Below are 12,818 nucleotides of genomic sequence, written 5' to 3'. Positions count from 1 at the left end.
GAGAATCAACGAGCTGAGTGAGTAACGGATACTGGCAGGCGCGAACACCGAAGGGAAAAACAGTTGAGGAAGGCCATGAACACTATTAAGGAGGTGTTTTCTCATGTATCCAGGCCAGATGGGAACTCACGAGCGAAAGGCTTCGAGGAAAATTCCTTTCATCGGTAAAGAATGTTTTGGGAACTTTTATCTTCGCAGCATCCATCTTGGCCCGCACACTTTAAGATACACAGGGTGTCGCAGGATCAAGTAAGAACATTAAAGGAGTCGATTTTCTGGGTAAAAAAAACGTTTTTATGGCAAAATTATTTTCCAAAAACGCTTTCTCTGGGGGCCACGGCCCCTCAAAATGGGAGAAAAAAAAATCGTCTTTCTAACACTGTGACAATGTTTATCAACAAATATTAATGAAAATTGGTAAATGGGGGTAATTTCTAGCGCTTTTTTCATTTTTGACCTCCCGAAAAAGAGAAAACGCATTTTGAGGGGGGGGGGGGGTCGAACCTAAAAGTGGCCGAAATTGATGTTTTAGCGACAAAAAATGATTTTTGACGACATAACTAGATTCAGTGTTGAAAAATATTGGGACAATGTGTCTATCGTTTTTTCGCCATGACTCATCATTTGTTTACATTGGTCCAACTTTGGAACTCCGCGATAGATTAACCAATCAGAGAGCGGCACAGAGATGGCAATACTCTCCCGCATACAGGTACTCTAGCTTTTCCTACTTAAACCCTAACATTGTCGATCGAGGTTGTGTTCTTTTGTTTTGCCCAAACGATCCATCGAACCACTATCGTATACCTACAATCTATTGTGTCTTATTTCCGCCATGAGATCGCTTAGCACTCGTTGAGTTAGCCCGAGGGAGATGAAGAAGGAATTCCTGATCCCACTGCGAGAAACAGTTCGCGTGTTGTCTAGCGATAAAAAGTTTCACGCGGAGGTTTTTATTTCCAAACCCGCTCTTGACGTGGACGAGACTCTACTTGACGAGGAGGAGAAAATGAAAATTTAAGACGTTGGTCCCACCGAAAAAGTGGCTCCGAACTCCTCATATTTTTATTTTTGTGAATATTTATTTATTCATTTATTCGGTCTCTTTTCCCGTTCCGCTCTCCCCCATTCATGTTTTCTTTGTTTTCTCTCCTCGGACTCGGCCGAATCATGAAATCCGTCCGAATTGAGTGTAGTTGCTCTCTTTTTCTTAATTTAATTTCTCGTGAGCTCGCCGTCAAGAATTGGCCCGCCGAATTCGCGTAAAAGGCACGTCGAAGCACCTGACCTCGGGGTCGCTTTACCGCGTGTTTTATTACCGTCCTAAGGAAAAACAACTTATGAACACTCATATGGATTGCATTTTGCAAAAAGGAACCACTAGCATAGCAATGATGCTATGATTGTGCAACTTCATTTTTTGCAATAAAATTGCGGAAATCGTGAAAAACTATGAAATTTAGATGGTAATTTTTGTCTTAAATTCACAGTTTTTAGCGAGTAAAATAGAAACTATTAATGGATAATCGGGTTTTTCCTCCAAGACAAAAGAAGTTGCACAATCTTAGCAACATTGCAATGCTAGTGGTTCCTTTTTGCAAAATGCAATCCATATGTTGTCCGATGTCTCCCAGGGTTTCCGGCGATTTGGATAGCTTGGCAATTAGTCTGGGACAGTCAGGGAATTTCTGGTAAGTTGGGAATTCAGGGAAAATAAGTGGTTTCATAGGAAAAGTCAGCCTATACCTATCTACCGTCCAATCTTTCAGTACTGTAATCATCAGTACTGTGATCATCGTTACATCAGTTAAAGTACTTTTTCAGCACCTTCAATTGACAAAATTCGAAAAATTTTAAAAATTCGAATTTCTCACTCAAATTGCGACAAAAATCACAACAAATTATAAATAAATTCCGGACCTTCTTGCAAAATTCCGCACTTTTTCAGTACTTCCGGACCACCCGTAAGAAATCCATACTATTCCCAGACTTTCCGGAAATTCCGGACTTGTAGACAACCTGGATTTCCTCGATTCTTCTTGCGTGTGGAAGGTGAATCCCTCGGGTTACCTATCACTTTATGCCCGATTATTTGGGGAAACAAAGCTTCTTCCTAAGTTTAGAAGCCAATTACGGACTTTTTTCTTTTTTTAAATTATCCAGTTCTTTCCGCAACGCCGCGCCAAGGCAACGAAGCCATCGCAATATTTCTTACTCTTCCATAATTCTTCTTATCACGAATTCTTATGGAAACGGCATGCAAGAGGATAAACTCAAGGGTAAACGAGAGGGGTTTTATAGCCAATTCCCCAGCAAGATCCTCAAAGTTCCCGGTGATTTTTCGTTCCCCATCCTGAGTTCCAGTTCTCATGTCAAAGACATCAAGATGACAACCATTTTTGACGAAGCAAAAAAGTTCCCAAGACTCAGACTAAACAACAAGGGCGAAGAGAAAATAATTAGGAACGTTAGGTTGCGACTCTATTTCAACATGATCCGCGGAAAGTATAAAGTTATAGGGAGGGCAGGGCTCACGAGAAAATTGCGATACGCCCTTTCGTCGGAGGAGCGACGAATGAAGACATTGAAGTTGGCGTCCATTGACGAAAGTCGTAATTATGATTTATGCTAAAAGCCAGACGCTAAATTTCAAAAGAGACACGTACGAAAAACAAAAGAAAGGAGCGCGCCGTTCGTTACGTAAGGAACACGTTCTCGTCCTATCAGAACTTCTGGACCCCCGAAATTTTTGGGAAATGAAAATATTTTGATAATTGCCCGCCGGAGTGAGGCGCACTCGTAAACTTTTATCAACAATCTCAGCTAGCCGTGCGCACTGCCGTGTTAAGGAAGAACACCGTATGATCATTATGAGGTTGTCAAATTTCCCGGATAAAACATGTTTTTTTAACGAGATTCATCCATACCATGGTTGCACTTGTGAAATGACAAATATGAAAGATTGGAAATTACCGTGAAATCTTTCATGAATTTTCACCAGACTTTGATATATTTCATATTTTTTAGGGGCTCGAGTATGCAACCCGCACTAAAACGCACATAAATAGAAGAAAATCACAATTTTTACATTTTGCGAAACACGAAAAGGAACCGGTGCCTATTAATATCATTCATACATTTCTGAAATTTCATGAAATATTTCATGTGAAATTTAAAGATTTGATTTTTCATGAAAAATTGCAACCCTGATCCATACTTGTCCTCGTAATTTCCAGATATTTTAGATTTAATTGTGAACAAAATAGTCTGGAAAATTTGAAGAAAAATGTTTACGACTTCCCCTATAAATTCGTATCCCGTCGGAGGAAATTTGGCAACATATGAAGGTTCATACGGCGTTTTTCCTTGGCATGGCAGCGTACACGATCCGAGCCGGTCGGAAAATATTCGGGCCGCAAGACATCCGTTTATGACCGTTTATTGCCCGCGGTTTATGACCGTTGCTGTGGTCATAATTGCGAAATGCGTGCTCTTCTGGCTAATAAGTTTCGCTCAAATCCTCTAGTATCTGCGGGCGATAGGATCTTAGATTTTCCCGTCGAGAAGGTGCCTGACCCCTCCCCTCTTAAAGTGCTAAGAAAGAACGTCGTCGTATAACCTTTCAAATGCTGTCGGATTGCCACCAGTGGCGTGGCGTGCTTTGCGATACATCGATCTTTATGCCATTTAAACCTAAGAAAAAGGATCGATAAACAGGGTGTTCGCAGCGAACACCTTAATAATCGATTCTTTGTCATAGGTTTAAATGGCATAACAATCGATACATCGCAATTCACACCACGCCACTGATTGCCATCGATGAAACATTTAAATTTGAGAAAAATTCACACTGACAATGAGATATGAAGTCCGGTCGTATGAACCTTAGGTATACGGTATTCTATTATATCGACCACACTATTCGGTTGATGTAACCATGCTTTCGGTTATAATTACCAAACTGAACCGTAGAGAAGCTAGGCAACATAATCCGAGGATATGGTTCCCAGTGGCGAAGCATGATAATCGAATATCAATAATTATCCCATTTGAAGCAATGGTGAAGTATCGAATTGGTTTTCGTTGCGAACGCCTTGATAATCGATCTTTTTTATAGGTGTAAATGGCTGGTCATTTTACGGAAAAAGTATTTTTACAGTTGAGGAGGTACTGAAATTCTTGGGAATGTACTGAAAAGTACTGAGTGTACTGTAAAAGCAGGGCCTGATTTACCTACTTGCCACCCATGGGCCGCCTGTATTTTGCCGCCCCCTTCTCATTCGTTTTGAAACATCAATAAAAACCATCAAGTAAACGTGCCGGAGGGGGAGGGGTAGATAAGACGCGTTTACTCGTGTTGGACACATTTTTTGTGAGAGCCCTGTCAACACTATACTAGCAAAAGTTCACGGAACTTTGCGCGAAAGTTAAGTTCCGTAAACCTATCTGTGTGGACAAGGCCTTCCATTTATAAAAAATGAAGGAAAAAATTATGAAAGAACAAACATAAATGTGGTTTAATAATTTTAACTTCCACCGCCCGCGCTGAATACACTGTGTTTGGCGCAATGCGTGAAGTATTCCTACAGTCTTGTAGGCGCTATGCGTTTCACGCAATGCGTGAAGTATTCATGCAGTCTTGTAGGCGCTATGCGTTTCACGCCGACCGCTGCTGACCGCACTGTGTTTGACGCAGTGCGTGCAGTATTCATGCAGTCTTGTAGGCACTAATATGTGTTACATGCCGACCGCTACGGCCGCGCCGAGGGCTTCTCCTTTTCATCTCAAGTTCTTGCCATCATCCCTCTCTATGCGCCGCACCACTCCAGGCCAAATTGCGTGTTTGGTTTCTCTCTTAACTCGACTCGACCAATTAAAGGCGAAATTTTGTCGCCTTTTCTCGTTTGTAATTTTTTTTTCTGAATCTGTTTTTTTTTTTTAAACCTACTTTTAAATAAATTGCAAAATTCTGCCGCCCCCTGAATTTGCCGCCATGGGCCGCGGCCCATGTGGCCGCCCCCTAAATCCGGCCCTGTGTAAAAGTACTGATTTTTGGCCAACGTGTTTTAGTAGATAGACACTGTAATTCCAAATTCGACTGTAAATTTTGCGTGCAGCTGTTTAGTATCTCGTCGAAGCGGATACGCAAATTGTGAAAAATTACGATGTGGAAATCTCCACTTGGGCAACAAATTGGGTTCGGATCGGTGAGGCAACTAAACTAACTTATTGTTAGCCGCAAAGCGCGTAGTATCACATCACAGTGAAGGCGCGTCAAGGTGAAGTCATGTCCCTCCGAAGATCATTAAGTTAAGTCGGAATAACTTAAAAGTTCTCTAGCAATGAAACCTGCATTCTTATCATGAAACATCGCCATTGTTAAGCGTCGTTTCTATTTTCGTGTCGTAACACCTTTTCATTTTCCTTTTTTCAGCACACACGGGATTTCAGGAGACACGAAAAGAAGAAACTCCTGGTATGTATTTGTAGTTTGCTTTTGATGAGGATATTTTAAGTAGTCTATGTTGAAAATTAACATGTCCTGCGGGCTGATTGTTGGAATTGATAGACAAAGCTATAGAGAAAGAAGATAAAAGAGGTATGGAGGGATCCTATTGGTGGAAGTTGGTGCTTGCAATGGACAAAGGAGGTAGTTAATGGACTAACTAAGAGTCACCCACGAGAGGCCGTAAAATTAGTTCAGCATTTTCTCCTTTAGTATATTGGGATATCACCCATTTCAACCAATAGGATCTCTCTTTACCCCCTATGTCTTCTTTGTCTATCGCTTTGTCTATCAATTTCAACAAGCAGCCCGCAGAAATGCAACGCTTACAGGTGTAGAACGAAACCGTACCCTGGATGCATTCTAATTACACACCCAGAGACAGAGAGACACCCTCTCCTAACCTCTCGGCGACAAATGGAAACTTTTACCCTCGCGAATTAAACAATTCCTTATGGACAATTATAAGGCAGCAACAGTCATTACCCTGTTTCCGGCTATTGAAACAAGCTATTCCGATTCCGAAGGCTCAAACGCCGTTCCTCCTTAGCACGTCAGCATAGATTTTTCTTCTTCTTTTTTCGGTTTGCAAAAGTAGTCTATTCAACAAAGTTACAAGTTTCCAATAAATCATTCCGTTCTAAAATTAACTATATGCAGCACAGCTCCTCAGCACGTCAGCATAGATTTTTTTCCTCTTTTTTTTTGGTTTGCACAAGCAGTCTATTCAACGAAGCTACAAGTTTCCAATAAACCATTGTGTTCTAAAATTAACGAAACGCAGCGCAGATGCGCATCGAAAGCGCTGATCTCCGCACTCGGATGCTGCATGAGACATCCTCCTAATTTCTTTTTCTTCTTCTTCTTTATTGGTTCGCAAAAGTGGTCTATTCAACGAAGTCACGTGTTTCCGATAAATAATTTTCTTCTAAAATTAACTATATGCAGCACAGCTCCTCAGCACGTCAGCATAGATTTTTCTCCTTCTTTTTTTTCGGTTCGCAAAAGGAGTCTATTCAACGAAGCTACAAGTTTCCAATAAACCATTGTGTTCTAAAATTAACGAAACGCAGCGCAGATGTGCATCGAAAGCGCTGATCCCGGCACTCGGATGCTGTCGGCTTCCCGCGCTTTCGCGGAAGCAAGCGCGAGGCAGCGCTCGAATTTCGGACGCTGACACCTGTAAGCAGTGTAAGCGGATTTCTATATGAGCCAGCGCTTGCGGACGCTCTACCGCGCCTCGAGGCTCACCTCAGAGCGCACATCCGGCTCTTTTCCGTGGAAACACGGCAGAACTGAACGCATTTCTGCCAAACGGACCTATGTGCATTAAGACATGAGCCCTGAGACCCATAAGAACACACGCATAACAGGGCTCACGTCATAATGCACATAGTTCTGTTTGGCAGAAATACGTCCAACTAACAGTCGTGCAGACTCGGGACTCGAGCAAGAGGCCGTTTTCTCGAATTAGGTCAGCGCGCGCGGTCCGCCTTGCACTTTTCGCCTTCCGCCCCCCGTATTTTTCCGCGCGGATCCGCAGTTATCGCGTCCCGAGGAGGCGGGATAATGTTGGGGGGGAGGGGGTGATTACGGATAATGCTTGGTCCGCACGGCGGATATCGGACGGGACAGGATGTGATCCTAGCGAAAATTGCGGTCCGCGTCTCGATTTCGCCTGTGTCATCGCTTGAGCGGAGAACGCATGCTGCGGTGCTGAGTAAAAGCGCCATACCGGAAAAAAACACATTGGATCTAGAGTAAAGACTCATAAAAACACCGACAAGAAAAAATACTCTTCACTGAAAAAAAAATCTCGGCGATTTTACCAAGGTCCGTTGGTACCTTTACCATCGCACTTTTTTTACCAATTATTGGTAATTTTACCAAGACAGACTGGTAAGCTTACCTAAAAACCGGTATTTTTACTGTTTTTTTTCAGGTAAGAATACCACTTTTATTGGTAATCAATTCCCGGTAACATTGCCATTTTATCTCGGTAATTCTACCACAGTCGATAAAAAATATTGGCGTTTTTACCAAGGTCTAGTAAAATTACCGAGAAAGTTCAATAATTTTACCGAGATTTCTCGGTAAAATTACCAATTCCATAAATGGTAATTTTGGTTAAAATGGGTGTATGTCAGGTAGACATAGATGACATAGGTTAAATGGCGGAGTGTGATCGGTCGGCTATGTCTTATCGCTGCTTCATCGTGCCTGTGGCTGGTGGAATGGATGACGTACTGTCGGAAACTTAAGAGGTGCCTTTAGCTTGTCGTAAGGTCCACCCGACATAGGCACGACAAAGCAGTTATAAGACATAGCCGACCAATCACGCTCCGCCCGTTAACCTATACCATCTATGTCTACCCGACTAACACAAAATTTCAAAAATCAGGCTGCCGTAATCCCTTTCTGGAATGGGATTGACGTTTCGAACAACAAATTTTGTCTGTAAGCTTTTTCAAATCATCTTAAATTTGATGTCATCAGGAAAAAAACTAGGAAAAGCGGTCATGGATCAGGAAATACCAAGTGCGTCAAGCATTTTTCAATCACATGTAGTCTAGCATTTGAAGGAATGAAACATCCACGTCCATTCATTGAGTATGTTGGTTTGTAAAATCAGAAAATCTAAAACAATATTTTAGTATACACCTCAGGAGTTAAACCCTGAAAAGTCAAGGAAAAACTAAGGAACACTGGAAAAAAAACACATTGGATCTAGAGTCCAGACTCTTGAAAACATTGACAAGAAAAAGGACTCTTGATTCAATCAGATTTAAGCTTAAATCAAAAGGAAATCCGCTCAAATTAAGAGCCTTGGTTCTTGATTTTAGCTTAAATCTGATTGAATCAAGAGTCCTTTTTCTTGTCAATGTTTTCAAGAGTCTGGACTCAAGATCCAATGTGTTTTTTTTTCCAGTGAAGTTCCAAATTCAAGAAAACGCGTCACCTCGTCTTTCCGTCCATTATTGACCCATTCCGTTTGACCATAATTCGAGGACATTATCTCTCAGCGTTGGGCGTTTAATGGACCTGACGGTGTGGCTAGCTCATGGCGGTGGGTTTTCGTCGTGTTTTCGGAATTCAAATCCGGCGTCTAGATGCCGCGAAGGATAAAAAATTGTTTTCCCGTTGAGCAGCGATCAATCAAACGGGGAATTTGGATGCGGGTCACCCCTTGGGCTCCTTCCAGCTCGGCCGAACGGCTGATTCAGAAGCTACTGCGTAGTTAGTTCGGGCCGCCGCACGGTGGATCGAGTCAACCAGAGAGGTCGGATACGAAAGAGCCGTATGCAAAAACGACATTTTTCGCCCCCCCACTAAAACTTATTCAAACTTCGTCTATCAGTTACTAATACTGGAGCGCTTCTTTCCCCAAATTTTCAGACCCCCAAAAAATTTTGGGGGGGGCGCTAGGGGGGGGTGGAAGTCAAAACCTGGGACCCTCGATATCTTTCGAACGAAACAAGATATTGAGGCCCGGTTTGGACGAAAAATCGTCTAAAATTGCATACTTTAAGATTCTAAAGGTCAAAATCCCAAAATTAAATTTTTAACTTAACTTATGTGCTTTTTTTCAGTTTTTGAGGCAAAACAATTTCTTTTAAACGGATTAAACTGAAATTTCACATTTTTTTATTTGAATCAAAACCAGTTTTTTAAATTGTTCGTCTTTTTTCCGCATCCAACGAGTGGTCGTATAAGCTGGGGAACCGAACGGTTCCGGAGTTATGATCGATTGAAGTTTCCGCTCAACGCGCGCCGACCGATTTTCGCGCGCAAAAAAGTCGGATTTGACTGTTATTAAATCAGATTTAATGTTCAAACTGAGCAAAATGCATTATTAGGGACTCTTGAGGGTCGCTGAGTCCAGAAATTACAGATACTTCCAAAAAATTCACGTTTTTAAAATTACAGCTCCGTACAGGACCACTGAGCGGCCGACTGGCGCTCAGTGGGCCTCTCAATAGCGCTACGGAGCTGTAATTTTAAAAACGTGAATTTTTTGGAAGTATCTGTAATTTCTGGACTCAGCGACCCTCAAGAGTCCCTAATAATGCATTTTGCTCAGTTTGAACATTAAATCTGATTTAATAACAGTCAAATCCGACTTTTTTGCGCGCGAAAATCGGTCGGCGCGCGTTGAGCGGAAACTTCAATCGATCATAACTCCGGAACCGTTCGGTTCCCCAGCTTATACGACCACTCGTTGGATGCGGAAAAAGACGAACAATTTAAAAAACTGGTTTTGATTCAAATAAAAAAATGTGAAATTTCAGTTTAATCCGTTTAAAAGAAATTGTTTTGCCTCAAAAACTGAAAAAAAGCACATAAGTTAAGTTAAAAATTTAATTTTGGGATTTTGACCTTTAGAATCTTAAAGTATGCAATTTTAGACGATTTTTCGTCCAAACCGGGCCTCAATATCTTGTTTCGTTCGAAAGATATCGAGGGTCCCAGGTTTTGACTTCCACCCCCCCTAGCGCCCCCCCCAAAATTTTTTGGGGGTCTGAAAATTTGGGGAAAGAAGCGCTCCAGTATTAGTAACTGATAGACGAAGTTTGAATAAGTTTTAGTGGGGGGGCGAAAAATGTCGTTTTTGCATACGGCTCTTTTTGACTAAAACTGCAAATTTTGATGTTTATTTCGTCACATTTAGAATTGTTAGGGTCGCCTCTAGAAGAAAATTTCACGAGAAAACCTATACTCTGGAAAAAAAAAACACATTGGATCTAGAGTCCAGACTCTTGAAAACATTGACAAGAAAAAGGACCGTTGATTCAAGCAGATTTAAGCTTAAATCAAAAGGAAATCCGCTCAAATGAAGAGGCTTGGTTCTTGATTTAAGCGTAGATCTGATTGAATCAAGAGTATTTTTTCTTGTCGATGTTTTTAAGAGTCTGGACTCAAGATCCACTCTTACCAGGAAAGGTCAGAGAATTTAAGAAAATCAGGGAAGACCTGGAAATATCAGGGAAATATTAGCAAGTTACTTTTATTTGCTTTCCAGAGTGAGTTTGACGTTTGGAAAAACAGATTTTGCCCAAAAACTATTTCTAATTATGTGTATTTTTAACTACAGGGAATTTCGCCAAAATTAGTCAGGGGATTTAATTTTCCAAACTCTGTGGCAGCCCTACTCTCAGAACCTCAAAATTTTGTATAAACGGAGTCGTAAGCTTTTAAAGTTTCAAAATTTTTTCCGACTTCTCCTATTAATTGACTCGATCCACTGTGCGCCGTAACGAGTGTAAGCTCGCTAGATCGTCTGAGGTGGAAGTTTTTTTCGCCTCTAAACTTGTCGCACAGTGTAGAGAATCAGCGTACAGAAACAGATTTAGATGAAAATAGTTAGGTATTTTTCGGTAAAAGAGCGTATGGGACTTCCAATGCTGCTAAACGTAGTTTGTTGGCTGTAACAAGCAATTCATCCGGCAGTTCTCTGAGTTTTTCTCTGAGTCAGCCTCGAGTTTTTCCTTTCTGTTGTAAGTAAGTAAGTCAACTGTGAATGAATTTTATCTATACCGCAAACGCTCTAGAAACTTGCGCAATCTTAGCAGCATTGCAAGTCTGCTTTGCCATTTTACCGAAAAAGTCCTCAATTAAGTATTAAACGTTGTTTGGTTGTTTTAGTGCGGGTTGCATATCCTGCCCCTTAAATAAATGCATAGTGTTCAGCACCCGTAAAAATCGGGAATAACCAGAATTCATCAGGGAATGAACAACTATAGGGAAAAATCAGGGATATTTTTACAGAAACCGGGAATTTCTTCCTCTGCCAATCAGGGACTTTTTTTTTCAAATTTTGCCGGAAATTTTAAGAACTCGAAACCGGACCTGTCCAGAAAATCGAATTTTTCAGGGGAAGAAGAATCTGAATGGACTCAGTTTTAGACAAAAGTCGTCAAGGCTATTGAATGGCCCCAAGAGTGTGTCGAGTGATTCATGACCAGTTTTGACAATCCTGCTTAATTTGCATTGAATTTATAAGCATAAAATGGTGGGCTCGAAAGGGTTTCCAAGGAATGACCTGAAAAGGTGAAATTTTAAACAAGAAGGACATTCAATTATTGGTGCTTTGCGTAACGTCCTCTCTCAGAGGTTAAAGGTCCTCTCAAACAAGAATTTTCCGCCATAAACCCTTTTTTCCCTGAAATCAACCCCCAAGCTCAAAAAAGCTCTGAAGTTGAAGCCAAAATGGAGGGAATATCCCACGCTATCCTGAGAGTCCTACCTCTACATCGAGACAAACTCTCCATGCAAAGATGGTGGGCAAATACATTGGCAGGGCTGCCACTTTATTTGGGGACTCTAAAACTGAAAACACGGCATCACTGTTAATGTATTTGCTCCTTATCTTTGCATGGAGAGTTTGTCTTGATGTAGAAGTGGACTCTCAGGATAGCGTGAGATATCCCCTCCATTTTGGCCCCAACTTGAGAGCTTTTTTTGAGCTTGGGAGTTGATTTAAGAGAAAACCAGTGGCACCATCGTGTCTCTCGCAAACTTTTACACAAAAATCAATGGTCAAATCGCAAATTCCTCACACATGCAACATCTCCATTAGTCCTGCAGTACAAGTCTCTACACAGCATTGTGCCGCGCATCAGCTCTATAGCCGGCATAGCCAGCCAGTGCGCTTGAATGAAAGAAATGTAGTACTCGACTCGTCGTGGAGGGAATCGAGTACCCCTTCCCCCCACTAAAAACCCCCCTCCCCCGACTTCCCCCCGACGTTTCCCGCTGCCCCCACTCTCGCGGCGGCTCGCGGACTTCCATCTTGCCCGCAGCCTCCCGCGCGTTCCCGCCAGATCTCGGCACCCCTCCCCCCCTTTTCCCGTGTTTATCCGCTGAATTCCGTGTTTTTTTCGCCGGATCTGGTAACCCCGGCCTCGCGAAATCAGTTCGCCAATTCGGCGCTAGTCGTGGACCGTGTCCCGGGAGAGGCGGAGGGGGAGGAGACGGCTGTTCTTCGCGGTGTTGCCGCTCCGGGTGCTAAATTAAGTGTTTTCATCTCAAATCCAGGTGGCTACACAGAGGCAGAGCCGGAAGCACTCGGAGATATTGAACGGGCCAGCGGGCCGATTATTGACATTGATAGACAATGCGATAGACAAAGAAGACATAGGGAGTATGAAGCTATCCTATTGGTTGAAATGGGTGGTTCCTACAGACTAAGAGAGAAAATGATGGACTAACTATCGGGTCCCTCGTGGGTTGTAGTTACTTAGTCTATTACCTACCTCCTTTGTCCATTGCTACCACCCGCTTCCACCAATAGGATCCCTCCATGCCTCTTTTG

General features: G+C 42.3%; 1 protein-coding gene across 2 annotated transcripts in view; it reads left to right on the top strand.

Moving 5' to 3' along the window:
* The window catches only part of LOC109032110 (protogenin B), a 272,437-nt gene that overhangs the window by 72,465 nt on the left and 187,154 nt on the right, over nucleotides 1–12,818 (top strand). Inside the window, exon 2 of one of the 2 annotated variants that reach the window (XM_072304517.1) lies at nucleotides 5,435–5,476. The exons of the other annotated variant lie outside the window; for it this stretch is intronic. Coding sequence (XP_072160618.1) covers nucleotides 5,435–5,476 — 42 coding nt within the window. The remainder of the gene's footprint in view (nucleotides 1–5,434; nucleotides 5,477–12,818) is intronic. 2 annotated transcript variants of the gene reach the window in all.

The sequence above is a fragment of the Bemisia tabaci genome, chromosome 9 (assembly GCF_918797505.1).
Source record: "Bemisia tabaci chromosome 9, PGI_BMITA_v3".
In the NCBI taxonomy this organism is placed as follows: domain Eukaryota; kingdom Metazoa; phylum Arthropoda; class Insecta; order Hemiptera; family Aleyrodidae; genus Bemisia; species Bemisia tabaci.
This window is presented reverse-complemented; position numbering and strand designations above follow the sequence as displayed.